This window comes from Podarcis pityusensis (assembly GCF_964106645.2).
Source record: "Podarcis pityusensis genome assembly, chromosome: 15".
NCBI classification, from domain to species: domain Eukaryota; kingdom Metazoa; phylum Chordata; class Lepidosauria; order Squamata; family Lacertidae; genus Podarcis; species Podarcis pityusensis.
In genome coordinates, this window is record NC_138040.1 from 19,563,471 (window position 1) to 19,580,712 (window position 17,242).

The window sequence follows — 17,242 nt, forward strand, 5'->3', positions numbered from 1 at the left end:
GACATTCGTGCATGGAAAGCAATCAAGTAGGAAATACACCGGTAGCCTGTATCTCTTTCTACATACATAGCATGTGCTTCTTGGAGGTGCCTCCCTGCGAAAAAATCCTGCATGGGAATTCAGTCATTCTGCACTCTCATATAAACTGTCTATGGGTTGCACCCACAGTATTGCTAAGTAACGTGTTCTGCCAGCACAAGGATTTCTGCTTGTGCAACAGGATTTCCCTCTCCTTGCCCCACGTACCCCATATATCTGCTGTATGGGTTCCCACAACTCTCTGGAGCATGTGGGGAGGGAAGAGATGGGGGGGTTCTCGATGCTCAAGCACAAATCTATGTGCTGATGATATGTGTTAGTTAGATACCGCCGTCCATCTGCACCTCTCAGACTAATGGGCAGATCAAAGAGCTCTTGGTCACCAGATTTTGTGCTTTCCCAAAGCTCTGATGCAGTTCTTGCTTCCAAAATAATTACCAAAATGTATCTGAAAATAGACAGTTTGGGAGATGATGCATTTAGAAATGCATATTTGGAGAGATAATAGGTTTTAAAATGCATTGCTAAATGCCTACTTTGTTCACCTGTGTTTATATCTATATCTATATATCTATATATTCACATTCTTCTTCTGACTTTAGACATCAGTTTTCATGGTGGCTTACAAATGTAATGATGAGGCATAACAATACGAGATGACAATGTGAATCAAAGCAATGAGGAACAACATTTAAAGGCAGCACACAGGCCATATAGCTTCATGCAAACCCAGGAAACCCAGGCGTGAGCCTCAAAGGGAAACTGAGTCAAGGAACAGCAAGGATGTCTGCAGATGCAGTAAGTGGGGTGAGTGGATAACTGTGGGGGAAGAGAAGAAACCAAAGCAAAAGAGGGGTTGCGCAGTCTAATTAGCGATGGGTGATTCTGTCAATTTCAGTTCCTTATTTTTCCTGAGCCTTAAGCTCAATTAAGGGACGCGGATGGCGCTGTGGTCTAAACCACTGAGCCTATTGGGTTTGCCGATCAGAAGGTTGGTGGTTTGAATCCTTGTGATGGGGTGAGCTACTGTTGCTCTGTCCCAGCTCCTGCCAACCTAGCAGTTTGAAAGCATGCCAAAAAGTGCAAGTAGATAAATAGGTACCACTCAGGCGAGAAAGTAAATGGTGTTTCTGTGAGCTACTCTGGTTTTGGTGTTCCGTTGCGCCAGAAGAGGCTTAGTCATGCTGGCCACATGACCCGGAAAAACTGTCTGCGGACAAACGCCGGCTCCCTCGGCCTGTAAAGCGAGATGAGCACCGCAACCCCAGAGACGTCTGCAACTGGACTTAATTGTCAGGGGTCCTTTACCTTTACCTTTAAGCTCAGTTACCCACATTTCCACATTGCTTGCTTTTTTTTTTTTTAAGTTCTCATGAAAAATTATCAGCATTCTCATGCAAATTTTGTGTAGTTTTTACCTGATATGCACATTTGGCAGAGCATACTGGTATGCCAGATTCACTAATAGATGCATTTTTGCGCATTTTATGAAATGAAGCAAGATAATTGGTTTGGAAGCGGGGGAGGAAATCACTAAGAGGTGACATTTCCCAGATATTTCCAACTGGTTTTCTTACTGAATGGTGCTAAATGTGGTAAAACCGATATTTATCTGCATTCAGATAAACATTTATGTTGGGTGGGGGATTCACTAAAAGAAGCCCCCAAATTGTGGTGGCCATTTGTAGAGGCAGAACTGAAGGGGGAATCCATAATTTTTGAGCTGCCCGATACAAATTTGACCCATGTTTTTTTAATGCTGGAGATCTAGCCTGTTTATGATGCGCCTAACAATTCCCCTTCATCGCTCTTAAATAAATGCAATCAGCAAAAATCGCAGCAAAAATCAAAGGATTCTTTAAAGAAAAGAGATTCAGGGGAGAAAAAGGCAGGAAAAGAATCCTCAGTGCATAATTATACGCCAAGTTAAATTTCGAGATGCTCAGCCGCAACCTGAACTTTAAAAAGGAACAAGAAGTGAGCTTTCTAACCTCATTAATTTTAAGACAAGGGGATAACAACTATTGTAACGGCAAAAAATTAAAAATAATGGCAGGAGAGAATCTAATTAGCTCCTGTGTTCCTGAATAAGTGGAGAGTTACAAACCCATTTTCTGCAATGAAAAACCAGCTTAGCCAAATTGTTTCATCGCAAACAGAACTTTTATTTTGCTTAATTACAACAAAATGCAGCATTGTGTTCACGAGCATCTACCCAGACAATCTTTGTAGAGCAATTCAAATGAGTTTTGTTGTTAAGGGGAATTCAGCGTTCTCCTTTCCTTTTCCTTTTCCTTTTTTTGTGTGTCTTTCTTTCCTTGGTACTTGGAAATCAAATATGGTTTGTGCTCATTCAACGCTGAGATTGGAAGTGTTTGTGAGTCTTTCTATAGAGGAGGGGGAGGCTAATTCAAGTCTGGAGCCAAAGGCAGCACCATTCTGCAAAGAAAGGGAAAGGTGGAGTGGGGGAACAGCAATGCTCTGTGTCTCTGCTGACATTAGCAAATGCTGAACTGACTGTGTCAGAACTAGGAATGCTACGACTAATAACCAGATGCCAATGATTCGGGAAGAAGGGGTTGGGGTAGAGAATACTCATCAGAAATAAAATGTGAAATGTCTGCATTTTTTTCCTAATGGGTTGACATTTTGCAGGTTGGGGAAAATGTAACGGAATCTATCAGTGCTGCTGTCAGCCAAAAAAAAGCCAGCCCTATGATTCAATCCCTCCTCCGTAACAAAACTTGAGATGGCAGTGGGGAAATCCTCATTTAAGGTGAAACGGAAAGGCCCTCTTTCTATCTGAAAACATGGAATAATGCCAGCTTCCCATAACTGAGCAGTTTTCATTACGTGGGCACTTCTGACTTGAATGGTTTCAGATCTCAGGGTTATTAGCAACCCGAGCCACTGTCAGATAGCATAATGCAAGCGTCAGGAAAACTTTTGCCCTCCAGATGTGGCCGAACTACACCTCCATCAGCCCTATCAAGCATGCTCAATGGCCGGGGATGATGGGAGTTGTAGTTCAGCAACCTTTGGAAGGCCAAAGGCTCCCCACACCTGATATGGAGGAAGACACAGATGTGTTTGTTTGGGAAAGAGTCATAGTAACTTGCTCTTATCGATGTGGAAATGCATGATGGGAATTGTAGTCCAGCTACATCTGGGAGGCCACAGGCTTCCCACCTGTGCTTTAAAAGCTGGACTTGTTGAAAACATGTGCATTCAATTCCATTTTGAGGATTTGGGTGTGTTGAAAAATACTATATTAAAATATACCCCCACCCCCCCAAAAAACCCAACCCACTCTAGCATTGCCATAGCTTATACAATTTGACAGCTGTTCAGAAGTCAGCAAGGAATAACCCTGAGTCAGGTGGGTGATGCATCAAAACACTCAAGGTCTTTATTTCAGGCAGGCACTTGAGAAACAGATGTCACTGTGACCTTAGGCTTATGTATAGAAACAGAGAGAGACGTCAGTTCTATCAATACTCTCCATCTCTCTAGTCTGGCTCTGTGTTTTAATATTGTGTTCCCGGAAGGTTGGCTGAGATTTAGCAGAAGTATCTCAAAGAGAAAGCACTGCTACAGACTCCTTCCTCTCTGACTACTTTACATGCAAAGAACCATAACTGGGATTGCTTCTGTTATATTTTCATTTTTTGGAGGGATTGCTCTGTCCCCTGACATGTTGTTATTATTGTTTATATTATTATTTTCCCCATTTTTATATATAATTCATTTGTAACTGAAAATCAAGAAAACACACAAATAGGCTATAATTTGGGTAGTAGGGGTGGGTCGATCTGCCAATTTAGGGTCTCTCTGTTTCTCATTTTTCCAAAAATGTTCAAGAAAATTATTTAGCATTTTAGTGTGGATTTCTCCAAATAAGCCCATTCCCCCCCCCCCATATGCACCTTTGACTAACATGCATAGTTTTGCAAGCAATTTCCCCTAATATGATGCATTTTGGATGTTATTTTCACCAATACATTTCCATGCACACTTTTAGATGCATTTTGTAAACATTGTTGGGGAACATCACTGCAAAATCTGGTTAAACGCAAATTTCAAAGGATGGCTGTGTTTTGGTTCTGTTACTGTTTCAGAAAGCTGCTAAATTTGCTTTTAAATGTGAACTGAATCAGATATCTCCCTCGTCCCTATCTCATAATCACGAGCATCAGCGTTTGTGAAAGTGGGCTGCTACACACAGAAAACATTCCTTGCATATATTAGTTCTCCCTTTGCCCTTCCAGTTCCTTCCCTCTCTTGCAGTGTCAATATTTAGCTTTTAAAAAGAGAGAAAATCTCAGTGCAGCACTTAGATTTAAGTGCTATACAAATAAACATCATTTGGAGCAGATGAAGTAGCAGGCAGGCAGCCTGTCCGCCGTTGTTGATCTTCTCTGTGCACTCTGAAGCCACAGGGGAGTGTGCAACTTCCTTGACAGTGGGCTCTCCATTCCCATGGAGCAGCAGTAAGGCATTGTGCCCTAGAAGGCCTTCCAAAATTCTATGCAACAGGTAACATAGGAACAGTCTGCTGGATCAGACCAATGGTCCATCCAGTACAGCATCCTGTTCTCATTGGCCAAGCAGGTGCCATTCAAGCACAAGAGCCCTCTGCCCTCCTCTGGTTTCCAGCAACTGCTATTCAGAAGCATTGCTGCCTCCAACTGTGGAGGCAGAGGATAGCTATCCTGGCTAGTAGCCATCAATAGCCCTCTCTTCCATGAATTTGTCTAATCTTCTTTTAAAGCCACCATGGTTGAGGGCCATCACTGCATCATGTGGGAGCGATTTCCACAGTTAGGGTTTCCAATGGTAGCAAGCAAAACACTGTGGGATGAGAGCAAAGGTTTATCTAGTCCAGAAATCTATACTGTTGGGATATTCTGTTCCACATTAAGAACAGGCATGATTGTTGTGTGTCACATGTCTGTTTACACTCCAGCACAGCTTGCTGGGAACATCCGTTTGTGTATAGCTTTTGCTTTAGCTGTCTTGCTTCGGACAAGGAGGAGATCAGACATGTTTCCTTTTGTCCTGATGTATGCTGAATAAACTGCTTGTAAATATGCTCACACAACTTCTCCTGCCACTTCTGTTGAATAGCGTTTACTCTGCTGTATAGCATGCTCTAGCTGCTGAAGCTTGGGTCGCAGATGCTGCATCAAGGACTGGAGATCGCCTGGCACACCGGCCGGTGGGCTGGAGCCAGCTGGGGGCCTGCCAATTGCCGTTTCCTTGGTTACATGCTAACATATACTTCCTCCATAGGCAACCAGTTGCCTCTAGGAAGCCCACAAGGCAGTCCATGGAGGCAATAGCTGTTTTAATTGATTGCTGCCTTAAACCTAGTACTCACGAGGCATATGTCAAACTTAGAAGTGTGCATTTCAAAGATGGCGGCGTTCCACATGGGCATACTATTTTGGAAATTGTCTTGACTTTAAAGGTGAATTGGTTCAAATTTCTCCCCCATCTTTAGCTGCAGTGATCTTTCTGGGAGGTAAGGACATGACCTGCAACATTTTGTTACAGCACTCACTTATCATGACTGACAGCCACTGTTATAGGTGGGCTCTGTGAATAAGAGGCTGCAGGAAAATGTTCCTGAAGCTAAAATGCCTCCCACAAACCCCACAGGCCTTAGTTCCTTCCTTCCAATAGCGCACCAGCCAGGCTTCCCCACCCATAACACCCATCTGAGAAGAAAGCCCTCTCTCCTTTACTGCAAAGCGGCGTTGGGTTTGCTGCAAGCAAATGAAGGAAGGAGCCATGCTTGTACCAACCTGCTAGTGGTGGAGATTCACTTATCTCTAAAACAGAAGACACAATGGACACACAGGAAGGGGGAAACAGGAAAAGGAAAGAAAGGGAAAGAAAATGTAGTTCATATTTTCAGACAGTTGAATGAATGAATGAATGAATGAACAGATGGATTATTAGAAAGACGGCCCGTTTTATGTAAACAGAGATCACAGCAATGATAATAAGGATGTGACAGACATGACAATGTGTAACACTGCCACAGAGGGTGTATGGCAACCATCTAAGAACTGACAGCATCTACAAGAATCTCCGTGCATCTGTTTTGACAACCCAACATCAGAAAACGCCTTGGGTTTCCCAAGGTTTCCAGCTGGTGCATTCGCTCTCTGGTTTGGAAAGCCATGGGGAATGGGAAGTAAGCCTAGCCTGCTGGGGTTAAACCGAGTGTCTGCTCAGCCCCCAGATCCTTGCTTCAACTGCAGCCTAATAGGTGATAGGATATAAGAACTGAAGGCGCTGCTGCTGGTCTGATGTGTTCCTTGAAGAGCAACCCTTTTCCCTGCAGCTACTTTAATATACTTAAAGCTTCAAGCGTGAGAGGACGTTGCTGGGAGTATCCTGTTTAACTGCTGCTACCCTTAATGCCTTATGAAAACTCCCAGGTTCTTGTAAAATGAAAACATGAAACCGCAAACGTTCCAGTCCTTGTAAAGGAAAACCTTTAGGCTGCGATCCAGGGAGCAAATCTTGTTGAACTCAGTGAAACTTAACTTCTGAAGCAATAAGCTTAGGACTGCGCTGTTTGTTCCCCAACAAACTCTGCTAGGTAATATTCTTAAATCTGGCCTATCCTAGAGATTTCAGCCTAGGACAAACCCCGCTATGCAATGATGGGATGGCCACTGCAAAGGGGTTTCATGGTCAAGGGTCACCGGAGACGTGTTCCTGTCTTTGAAATCCCTTCTAGCAAGGCTCCACTGTTATCCCATCAGCACAAAAGCTCCACGTATCCCAATGGAATGGGTACCTACCATACAGGATTATACTGGCATTGGTGTTTCCCAGCTTGTTGATGGCCACACAGGTGTAGTTGCCATAATCCTTCTCTGATACATTGAAGAAGGTTAGTGTGGACATCCGGCCTTTGTTCTCAATTCTCACGCCATCCAGCCCATTGGCTAATCTGGAAGAAGACAACACCCTTACTTCATCAATGTAAACTAGAAGTGGGATTTATTTTCTTCCCAGGATTATGAAGGGATGGGGTATAATGCAGAGATTAGTTTTAGCCCAATGATGGGGTGCCTGTGACCCTCCAGGTTGTTCTGAACTACAATGCCCATCGCCCCGCACCACTGGTCATGCTGGCTAGGACTGCTGGGAACTGTAGTCACCACAGGCTCTCAGGCTCTTTTTTTGCTCTACCATCTCAGATCAAAAGGTTCTCCAAAGGCCTGGGAAAGGGCGCTTTCTAAGGGCCATAGCAGACGTTATATGATAAACTTTATTATTTTAAAGATATGGGTTATACAATTAACTCTAGTGGGTCTACTCTGAGTAAGATACAAGCCATAATTTGTAAAGCACCAATAATAAGCATCATTGTTAGCTGTTATATTTTTCACCATTCCTCTGAAGAGCTCAGAGTGTCACACCGGGTGTTCACTTCTTATCCTCACAACAACCCTGGGAGGTAGACCAGGGTGTGCAATGCTGTCTGGCCCATTGAGCATCATGGTTGTTTTTGGCTTTAGAGGCAGAATCTCTCAAATCTGAGTTGGACACTCTAACCACTACGCTAGACTGCCGAGTTCCATTTTGTGGCATGTTATAGAGCTTACATCATGGCAACACAGCATTCTACATTTCCTAGAATTCCTCTTTCCTTGCCAATGGCACCAGTCAATTGGGCTTTGGGAAATACAGGGGGGCTACATCCAACAAAGTCCTACTCAGAGTAGGCACAATGAAACTGATGGGCCTAAGTTAGTCACGTTCATTAACTTCAAGGGTTCTACCAGCATTGGATGCAAAGCAGAATGATCTGACATTGCAAGGCAACATCTACTAAACTTTGCCCAGGAGGGAAGTAGAAGTATGGTGCTTGTTTTTGGTAGTGGGCAATGAATTTAAGAAGCACTTTGCTCCTGAGTCCTTGAAAAGCCAGCCAAAGTGGAATAAACTTCAGGGCTGGGGAACCTGCGCCCCTCCAGATGTTGAACTACAGCCCCAGCCATTGTGTCCTGTTGGATGATGGAAGTTGTGGTCCAACAATTCCTGGAGGGCCACTCATTCACACACACCCTCCCCAACTGTCTACTGGGCAAAGTATACAAAGCAGGGTGAAAACCTGCAACAGCCAAGTGACAATACAGTCAAGCAGAAATTGCACAGAAAAGAATTGCTAAAATTATGTAGCATTTATTTTGCTTTTAGTTTCTATCATGCCACATATCATATGCAACCTTCTGATGGGCCGCAAGAAACAAGGTAAGCAAATTAAACCAATGCAATCTCAATCCCTAAAACATTGCAATCCTTTAGTCTGTTGCTTTATTTAAATATGAAATATATAGACTGAAGGATTGCTGTATGGAAGATTGGGGAGAGGTATGGGACACGGAGCGGGATTGCTTTCTGATCACGTGTCCCCCTAGATGTGCAACATTTAATTTCAGAAGCAAGGCAGGCAGAGCTCAAAGCCTGCCTGAAACCAGTGCCCTTTAATTTAGAGCGCCTTCATGGCAGAGATATATTGGGGTGGGCTTGTATGTGACTACTCAGTGTCAAAGACCCTCTGCACATTCTCAAAGGCACTCTTGCATCTTTACACCCACTAGGATTGAGCCTGGGCATTCCACGAGGGCTGACACGTGTCTCAAAGTAATAATAATAATAATAATAATAATAATAATAATTGAAATATACTCAGAGTCGCAAAGTGATTTCATGCTCTTTATTCAGCTCATAGTGGTGAGGAGGAATGAATAAATGTCCCCTCACAGTATCTGCTTTATATACATTATTTACACAATGGGCTGCACATGATTGGCTAATTCTGGAATTCTACTGTAAGCCAATCAGGTTGTGGATTCACTTCTATCTGGAGCAGGATTGGGTGGTTCCTGCCAACCAATCATACTGCTGCATTGTTCTAGGACCAATCAGACTGCTGCATTCTGAATCCTATTGTTCTAGGACCAATCAGACTGCTGCCTTTTGGATCCTATTGTTCTAGGACCAATCAGACTGCTACAGTTTGGATCCTATTCAACTCAGTACATAACACCCCTCCCCTCTAAGTTCCAGTCCTGCCCGGGAGGTCGCATTCATAGTCCTCAAGGTATGCCGGCGGCCTACGTGTGCGTTGTGGCCTGGGGTGTTCCCTGGTCCGGGCTCCGGGTTCTGGCTCGTGTTCCAAGGATGCTGGCTGTGATGCGGCTGTTTGGTCTGGTGCAACCGGCTCGCTCAGTCGTGGTTCTGGTTCCGGTGTCCTTTCGGCCTCACGGGTCCTCTCTGTATTTACTGATTCTGCCTCTCCTGCTGGCCCCTCCTGCTCTATGGGCCTCACTGCCCCGCTGTTCCCTTGGGACTCCTCTGACCTGTCCTCCTCCTGGTTTTCTCCCGGGAATCGTCGCCGTATCTGGTCGCAGTGGCGGCGCCAGCATTGCCCCCCATCCGTTAGCACCTCGTACGACACGGGGCCAGTGACCCTGGTGATTGTGGCGGGTACCCATGCTGGGCCTGCCCCAAAATTCTTTGCGTACACTGGGTCCTGGGCCTCGAAGGTCCGGGGGTTCCTGCCTTCCCCCACCACTATCTCATCCTGAGCTCTATCGGGGTGAAGGCGGTCCAATCTGATTGCAAGGCGCCGACCCATTAGTAGTTCAGCGGGGCTCCGGCCAGTCGTTGAGCTGGGGGTGCTGTGCTGTGCTAGAAGGAATGTGGCAAGGCGGTACTCCCAGTCCCCTTGCGTCATGCGGCGAAGGGTGTCCTTGGTGGTCCGCACCATGCGTTCTGCTTGGCCATTGGTGGCAGGGTGGAACGGCGCCGAACGGATGTGGCGGATGGCGTTCTGCGCTGTGAAGGTTTGGAATTCTCCTGACGTAAATGCAGTCCCGTTGTCTGAGACGAGAGTGTCAGGGAGCCCGTGGGTTGCAAACAGCCTGCGTAGTACCCGGATGGCTGCGGACGTGGAAGTGGACGGTACCAGTGCGACTTCCAGCCATTTGGTGTAGGAGTCCACCACTATGAAGAATGTTTTCCCCTGAAAGGGGCCAGCGAAATCCACATGCAGGCGTGACCATGGTGCTCGGGCGGACTCCCAGGACTGGACTGGGGCCCTTGGGGGATCTGGGCGGGATTCTTGGCAGGCCTGGCAGTGTTTGACCCAGGCCTCTATCTCTCCATCGATCCCCGGCCACCACACATAACTCCTGGCAAGGGCCTTCATTCTTACTACCCCTGGATGTGTCTCGTGTAGGGCTGTGAGGACCCTTTTGCAGAGGGGCTGGGGAACAACGACTCTGCTTCCCCATAACAGGCACCCCTTGTGGGCCGACAGTTCATGTTTGCGGGTTGTGTAGCTGGCGAATTCTGGCCCGGGGCTGCTGCTGGGCCATCCCCTCCACACCCAGTCCAGGACCCGGGAGATGACCCTATCTTTCTTGGAATGGTGTGCAACTTCTTGTGCCTGAATGGGGCGGTCGGGAAGCAGCTCCAGGCTCATAACCTCTTGTGCAGGTGCTGGGTCAGGGCCTGTTTCCGGTAGTGGTAGCCTGCTGAGGGCGTCCGCATGGCCCATCGCCTTCCCAGGTCGGTGAATCAGTGCATACTGGTAGCTGGCAAGGAAAATTGACCACCTGAGGACGCGAGGAGACAGCACTTGGGGGGTCTGCTTTTCGGGGGCAAACAAGCCAAGCAACGGCTTGTGGTCAGTCACCACGGTGAAGGGCCGCCCGTACAAGAAATCATGGAATTTTTTTACTCCCTTTACGATTGCCAGACCCTCCTTGTCGATTTGCGAGTAGTTCCGCTCGGTTGTGTTGAGTGTCTGGGAAAAGTACGCCACCGGTACCTCTCTTCCATCCGGGAGTTGGTGCCCCAGGACAGCTCCAATGCCATAGGGTGAGGCGTCGCATGCTAGCACCACCGGCAGCCTCTCGTCGAAGTGTGCCAAGACCGAGTTTGAGACAAGCAAGTCCTTGACTGCCTGGAATGCGGCCTCCTGGCGCTGGCCCCACACCCAAGGGGCCCGCTTGTCCAGGAGTCTGTGTAGGGGCTCCGCTACCGCCGCCTTGTGGGGAAGGAAGGAATGGTAAAAGTTCAATAGCCCCAAGAAGGCCTGAAGTTCAGTCTTGCTCTTGGGCGCTGGGGCATCACAAATGGCCCGTACCTTGTCCCCAGTCGGGTGGACCCCTTCTGCGTCCACCATAAATCCCAGAAAGTCCACCTGAGGCACTCCTAGTAGACATTTTTCCCGCTTCACCTTGAGACCCGCCGTCTGGAAACGGTGCAGAACGGTGCGGAGGCGGTCCTCAAACTCCTCTGGTGTGGGGCCGGCAATCAACACATCATCGAAGAAGGGGGTGACGCCAGGAATCCCTTTAAGGAGAGAGTCCATTATATTCTGGAATATGCCTGGTGCCACGCTGACACCGAATTGCAGCCGCTTTACCCTGAACGCTCCTCTGTGCGTCACAATCGTCTGTGCCTCTGCTGTGGCCTCATCTACTGGCAGCTGTTGATATGCTTGGGCCAAGTCCAGCTTGCCAAAAATTTTCGACCCAGCCAGGGTGGCAAGGACATGGCTGACCACTGGTACTGGGTATGCGTGGGCCGTGAGGGCCTTGTTTATGGTACATTTGTAGTCTGCGCAGATGCGGACCGAACCATTAGGCTTGACGGGTGTGACGATTGGGGTTTCCCAGGGAGCATTAGGCACCGGCTCCAGCACTCCTTGCTCTACGAGTCGGTCCAATTCCTCGTCTATATGGGGTTTCAAGGCGAACGGGACCTGGCGGGCCTTGAGCCTGACCGGTCGTACTGCGGGGTCAAGCTGTAGCGCAATGGGGGGGCCCGTATACTGTCCTAATTTCCCATCGAAAACCCCTGGAAATTCCTTGCATATGGCGTCCACGTCCACTTGTAAGCTAGTGTGGTTCACCCCGGTGACAGCTAGCCCCAGTGGTCCAAACCATGCCAATCCCAGTAAGCTACTGTAGGGGCCCTTGACCACAAGCAAGTCCAGTTGCCGCGTCCGCCCTCGGTATTGCACCCTGAAGGTCCCCACCCCCATTGTGGGGACCTTACGTTTCTGGAAGTCCCGGAGGGTGAATGGGGCCGGCCTGAGTTTGGGACCCCCAGTGGGACACAGTTTCCTTAAGGTCCTTGCCGAGATTATGGATAGAGTTGAACCCGTGTCAAGCTCCATGCGGCATGGGGCCCCCTCTATCTGTACCTCTACATAAATTTTCTCTACGTTGGGGTGGGGCAACTGGTATACCTGGAAGTCCGTGAGCTCCGTCGAGTTGCCTTGGTGCGTTGGGCCCCGGGACCTGGGGCTCTTGGATTGGTCATCTGATGCCTGGTGTCGGGTGGGCCGAGCCCGACACACCCGGGCGATGTGTCCCGATTTTCTGCACTGCCTGCACTCTGCGTTGCGGAAACGGCAGGTCCTCCTCTCGTGACTCTCCCCGCAGCTTGCGCAGTTCCCTCCTTCTCGTCGAGGCAGCTGTGGTCTGTGCGCTGCTTGAGTGCGCTGCTGTACTCGGTGCACCTCCTCCCTGTCGGATCCTGAGTCGTCGGTGAGGTCTTCATGGTGGACCCTCGGTTGGGATGGCAGGCTCGGCCGTGCCTCTTGGGTCGACCTCTCGGCAGCTTCTGTTGCCAGGGCCTCCTCCAGAGCGACCTGGAACGTTAGGTCCTTCTTAGCGTAGAGGCGTCGTTGCAGCTTCTCATCCTTCAGGCCACCGACGAGGCGGTCACGAAGCATGTTCTCCAGCTCTGAGAAGTTGCAGAACCGGGCGGCTTGGCGGAGAGAGGTCACAAACCCAGTTATGGTTTCCCCAGGGGCTTGCCGCTTTGCGTAGAAGGCATTTCGACGAGCCACCACTGAGGGCTGCGGCGAAAAGTGCCCCTTCAGCTGTTCCATTATTGTTTTGTATGGAACAGTAGCGACGTCTTCAGGCGCAAGGAGAGCCCGGGCGATTTCAAACGTCTCCTCTCCGCAGACGCTGAAGAATATCGCCCTCTTCTTGGCGTCTTCTTCGTCGGTGACCCCTTTGGCTTCTAGGAGGAAGGTGAAACGGGAGGCGTACGCTTCCCAGTCTCCAGATGCTGGGTTGAATGGCGAGAAGCTGCTGTTGGCTGCCATTCTGAGTTCCTTGTGCCCCGGAGCTGAAGCCTGGATACACGGTGCGAGGCAGCGGTGCGGCAGTTGGCGGTGCTGCGGTGCTGTGTGTGGCAGTCAGCTCAGCGGGATCCCATCCTCGTCGCCAGTGAAATATACTCAGAGTCGCAAAGTGATTTCATGCTCTTTATTCAGCTCATAGTGGTGAGGAGGAATGAATAAATGTCCCCTCACAGTATCTGCTTTATATACATTATTTACACAATGGGCTGCACATGATTGGCTAATTCTGGAATTCTACTGTAAGCCAATCAGGTTGTGGATTCACTTCTATCTGGAGCAGGATTGGGTGGTTCCTGCCAACCAATCATACTGCTGCATTGTTCTAGGACCAATCAGACTGCTGCATTCTGAATCCTATTGTTCTAGGACCAATCAGACTGCTGCCTTTTGGATCCTATTGTTCTAGGACCAATCAGACTGCTACAGTTTGGATCCTATTCAACTCAGTACATAACAATAATAATAATAAATAAATAAATAAATAAATAAATAAATAAATAAATAAATTTTATTTATATCCCACCCTTCCCAGCCGAAGCCGGGCTCAGGGCGGCTAACAACAATAAAATAGTACAACATTCTAAAAACATTTTATTATGAAAATTAATTAAAATCAAATTGATGACGACCATTAAGCTAAAGTAAACACTGGTGATCTGACTGATGGAACAATCTTGGCCTGGGGGAGTCACTCCTTGCCATGGATCCTTTGAACAGCTTGCTTGCGTACCTGGTTTCTTCTTTAAACCACTGAAATTCCGCTACAGGGACAGCAGAGGCTTCGCAGGACAGGGTCCCCCTCTGGCCAACTGAGACGCCTTTGTTCTTGGCACTGGAGATGGATGGAGGATCTGCAGAGGGAAAGCAGGTCTGAGATTTTTTTTAAGCATCACTTCTGTCCTTCACCTCTGCCTAATTTCTACTACGCCTTGCTAGCTTTCATGGGATCAGCACACAAGGCTTTCACTCCCCCAGCAACTCTAGTGATGGAGTGGGCTGTGCAGTGTGGCTGCTTGTTTGCCTTCCCCAGTCTGGAGCAGCCAAACACCAAAGCCAATTCAGCCATACATTTCTGAATCTAGGGAGATGAAGAGTGTTATAGGAATTCTAAGGTCTCATATATATAAATCATATGTTCATAAATGTACCAGGCAAACACATACCTAAATATATAAACGACATGTCTGAAACAGTACAGGAAAACAGTCCTAAAGCCATTTTGACGCTTTCAGTGACCTCAAATATTCCTCTTCAGTTTGGATGGAAATGGGAAAAGCCTCCCCTTTGTCTCTGTGCTCACAAATCCTGCCTTAAGGGCACATTTGTGTATGAATAGGGTGAGCCTGTAGGAATTAAGTCTTTATCATCACAAAAGAATGGCCAGGCTGTCCAGGTAACCCATTAACAGCCAGGTAAACCCATTAACTGGATGTGGGTGGCGCTGTGGTCTAAACCACAGAGCCTAGGACTTGCCGATCAGAAGGTCGGCAGTTCAGATCCCCACGACGGGGTGAGCTCCTGTTGTTTGGTCCCTGCTCCTGCCAACCTAGCAGTTCGAAAGCACCTCAAAGTGCAAGTAGATAAATAGGTACTGCTTCGGCGGGAAGGAAAACTGCATTTCTGTGCGCTGGCCACAGCAGCTTAGTCATGCTGGCCACATGACCCGAAAGCTGTACGCCGGCTCCCTCGGCCCATAAAGCAAGATGAGCACTGCAACCCCAGAGTTGTCCGTGACTGGACCTAATGGTCAGGGGTCCCTTTACCTTTACTGCCAGACAGAGTTCTGCTGTAGACCACCCCTTCTGTGATAGACGGCCCCTTTTGATGATGTATTGGGGGGGGGGGTCTTGAGGTACAAGGTGGCAATTCCATACCATTGCTCTGTCTTCCTCCTCCCTCCTGTGGGGGGCGGGTTGAGCACCCATGTTGCAACAATTTAATAAAGATCAGGCTTATTAGCTGGTTTGCTTCTCAATATTTTCTGGTTGGCCTCTGTTATTTTCTCCTACCGATAGAGAAGCTACATAAAGACTCTATACGGGCTCTTGGGAACCCCATAAGGGAAAGGGAGCAGTTTTTCTTACAACAAAGAGCAATGCAGATAAAGCTATAGGTTATTCCTATTCCTCATTAGGCTTTTGATGGGCTTAGTCAGGGGCAGCAATGCTTCTGAATACCACTTGATAGAAACTGCAGGAGGAGAGCGCTCTTGTGCTCATATACATGAAGGAGCATCTCCACCTCCCTTGTTCAGCTCCTGAGGTCCAGCTCTGAGGGCCTTCTGTTGGTTCCCTCACTGCAAGAAGTGAGGTTACAGGGAACCAGGCAGAGGGCCTTCCCGATAGTGGCGCCCACCCTGTGGAATGCCCTCCCGTCAGATGTCAAGGAAATAAAGAACTATCTGACTTTCAGAAGACATCTGAAGGCAGCCCTGTATTGGGAAATTTTTAATGTTTAATGTTTTACAATTTTTTAATGTGCTGTAAGCCACCCAGAGTGGCTGGGGAAAACCAGCCAAATGGGCAGGGTATAAATATCAAATTATTATTATTATTATTATTATTATTATTATTATTATTATTTTCCTCCTTGCAGGTTTCCCACAGGCATCCAGGTGACCGTTGTTGAGAACAGGATGCTGCAGTCAGTGGGCCATTGGCCTGATCCAGTGGGCAGCTTTTTATGTTCTTGTGGGCTTGAGTGTGCCTTTGTGGGAACTTCAAGATGTGGGGAAAGATTGCAAGCAACTGAGGGGTGGGCACCTATAGAGAAAGGGTGCTGCATGATAGGAATGTGTAAAATTATGCATGGAATGGATTACGTGGATAGAGAAAAGCTTTTCTCCTCTCAGAACACTAGAACTTGTAGACATCCAGTGAAGCAGAATGTTGGAAGATTCAGGACAGATAAAAGAAAGGACTTCTTCACATAGCACATAGTTAAACTATGGAACTTGCTCCCATAGGAGGCAGTGATGGTCACCAAGATAGATGGTGTTAAAAGCAGATTGGACAAAATTCATGGAGGAGATGGCTGCCAATGGCTACTAGACATAATGGCTATGCTTTGCCTTCACAGTTGGAGACAGCAATGCTTTTAAATACCAGCAACTGGAAACCACGGGAGAGGAAGGGTATGTTCATGCTCAAATTCTGCTTGCAGGTTTACCTCAAGCATTTGGCATGCCACTGTGAGAACAGGATGCTGGATGAGCCCCCTTTGGCTTGATGCAGCAAGGCTCTGTTGCAATTGCTCTATAGGACTTCAGCTTTGCAGGCCTGGTTGAAACAGAACATTCTGCCCAGCTGGCACTGCGAGGGTGAACACGGTCCTACATTTCCACATCCATCCCTAAGCCAACAACTCGCAGAGTCCTTTCTGTGCAATTAATAGGACGGAATTCTCCTTTACGGATTTCTTTTAAACTGTTCAGAGACTCAGCGGAGCTGGAATCACCTCCAAAATGTCAAGAGGCTTCGGGGATGTGTCTGTTTTAAGAACTCAAAGCAGCCGGGCTCTGCATTGCTAGCCAAGCTCTTAAAAGAGCAAATTGTCCAGAGGGCCAAAAGGCTTGAAACATAATGAAATGTATATATATGATTTTCTTATATCAATTTAGCTGATATATATAAACTCCTGCGCTCTGCTTCTGAAAGGCGAGGATTTCTTAATGCATTGTGTGCAAGGTTAACCACCAAGATTCTCTCTTTCTCCTACAACCCACCCCCTTTAAAAAAAAATAAAAATGAATTGCTCCTCAGGAAAGAAAGAAGAAAGCAATAGAGAGAGATAAGGGGGGGAGCTATTACAATTATTTCCAGCTATAAATAGACTTTAAGAGGTTCTGGTGGAAATTGGCTGTTTTACTTTTGCGTGCATATATTTCCAGCTATTAAATCAGAATATGCGAATATACAACCTACTCATGTTTAGGATCCTTGGGGTGCAATTCTGGCCCAGCGTATCATGAAGATGAGCTGGTGGGATCTGCACATTCAGCTG

General features: G+C 47.5%; 1 protein-coding gene across 4 annotated transcripts in view; it reads right to left on the reverse strand.

Annotated features, from left to right (window-relative positions):
* The window catches only part of LOC308464327 (opioid-binding protein/cell adhesion molecule homolog), a 775,089-nt gene that overhangs the window by 4,208 nt on the left and 753,639 nt on the right, over window positions 1-17,242 (reverse strand). For 2 of the 4 annotated variants that reach the window (XM_080983665.1, XM_080983664.1), the window contains 3 exons: window positions 13,971-14,091; window positions 6,858-7,009; window positions 5,847-5,873 (listed from right to left, as the gene is read on the reverse strand). In XM_080983665.1, the coding sequence (XP_080839791.1) occupies window positions 5,847-5,873; window positions 6,858-7,009; window positions 13,971-14,091 (300 nt within the window). The remainder of the gene's footprint in view (window positions 1-5,846; window positions 5,874-6,857; window positions 7,010-13,970; window positions 14,092-17,242) is intronic. The other 2 variants (XM_080983667.1, XM_080983666.1) reach the window with 1 other exon arrangement.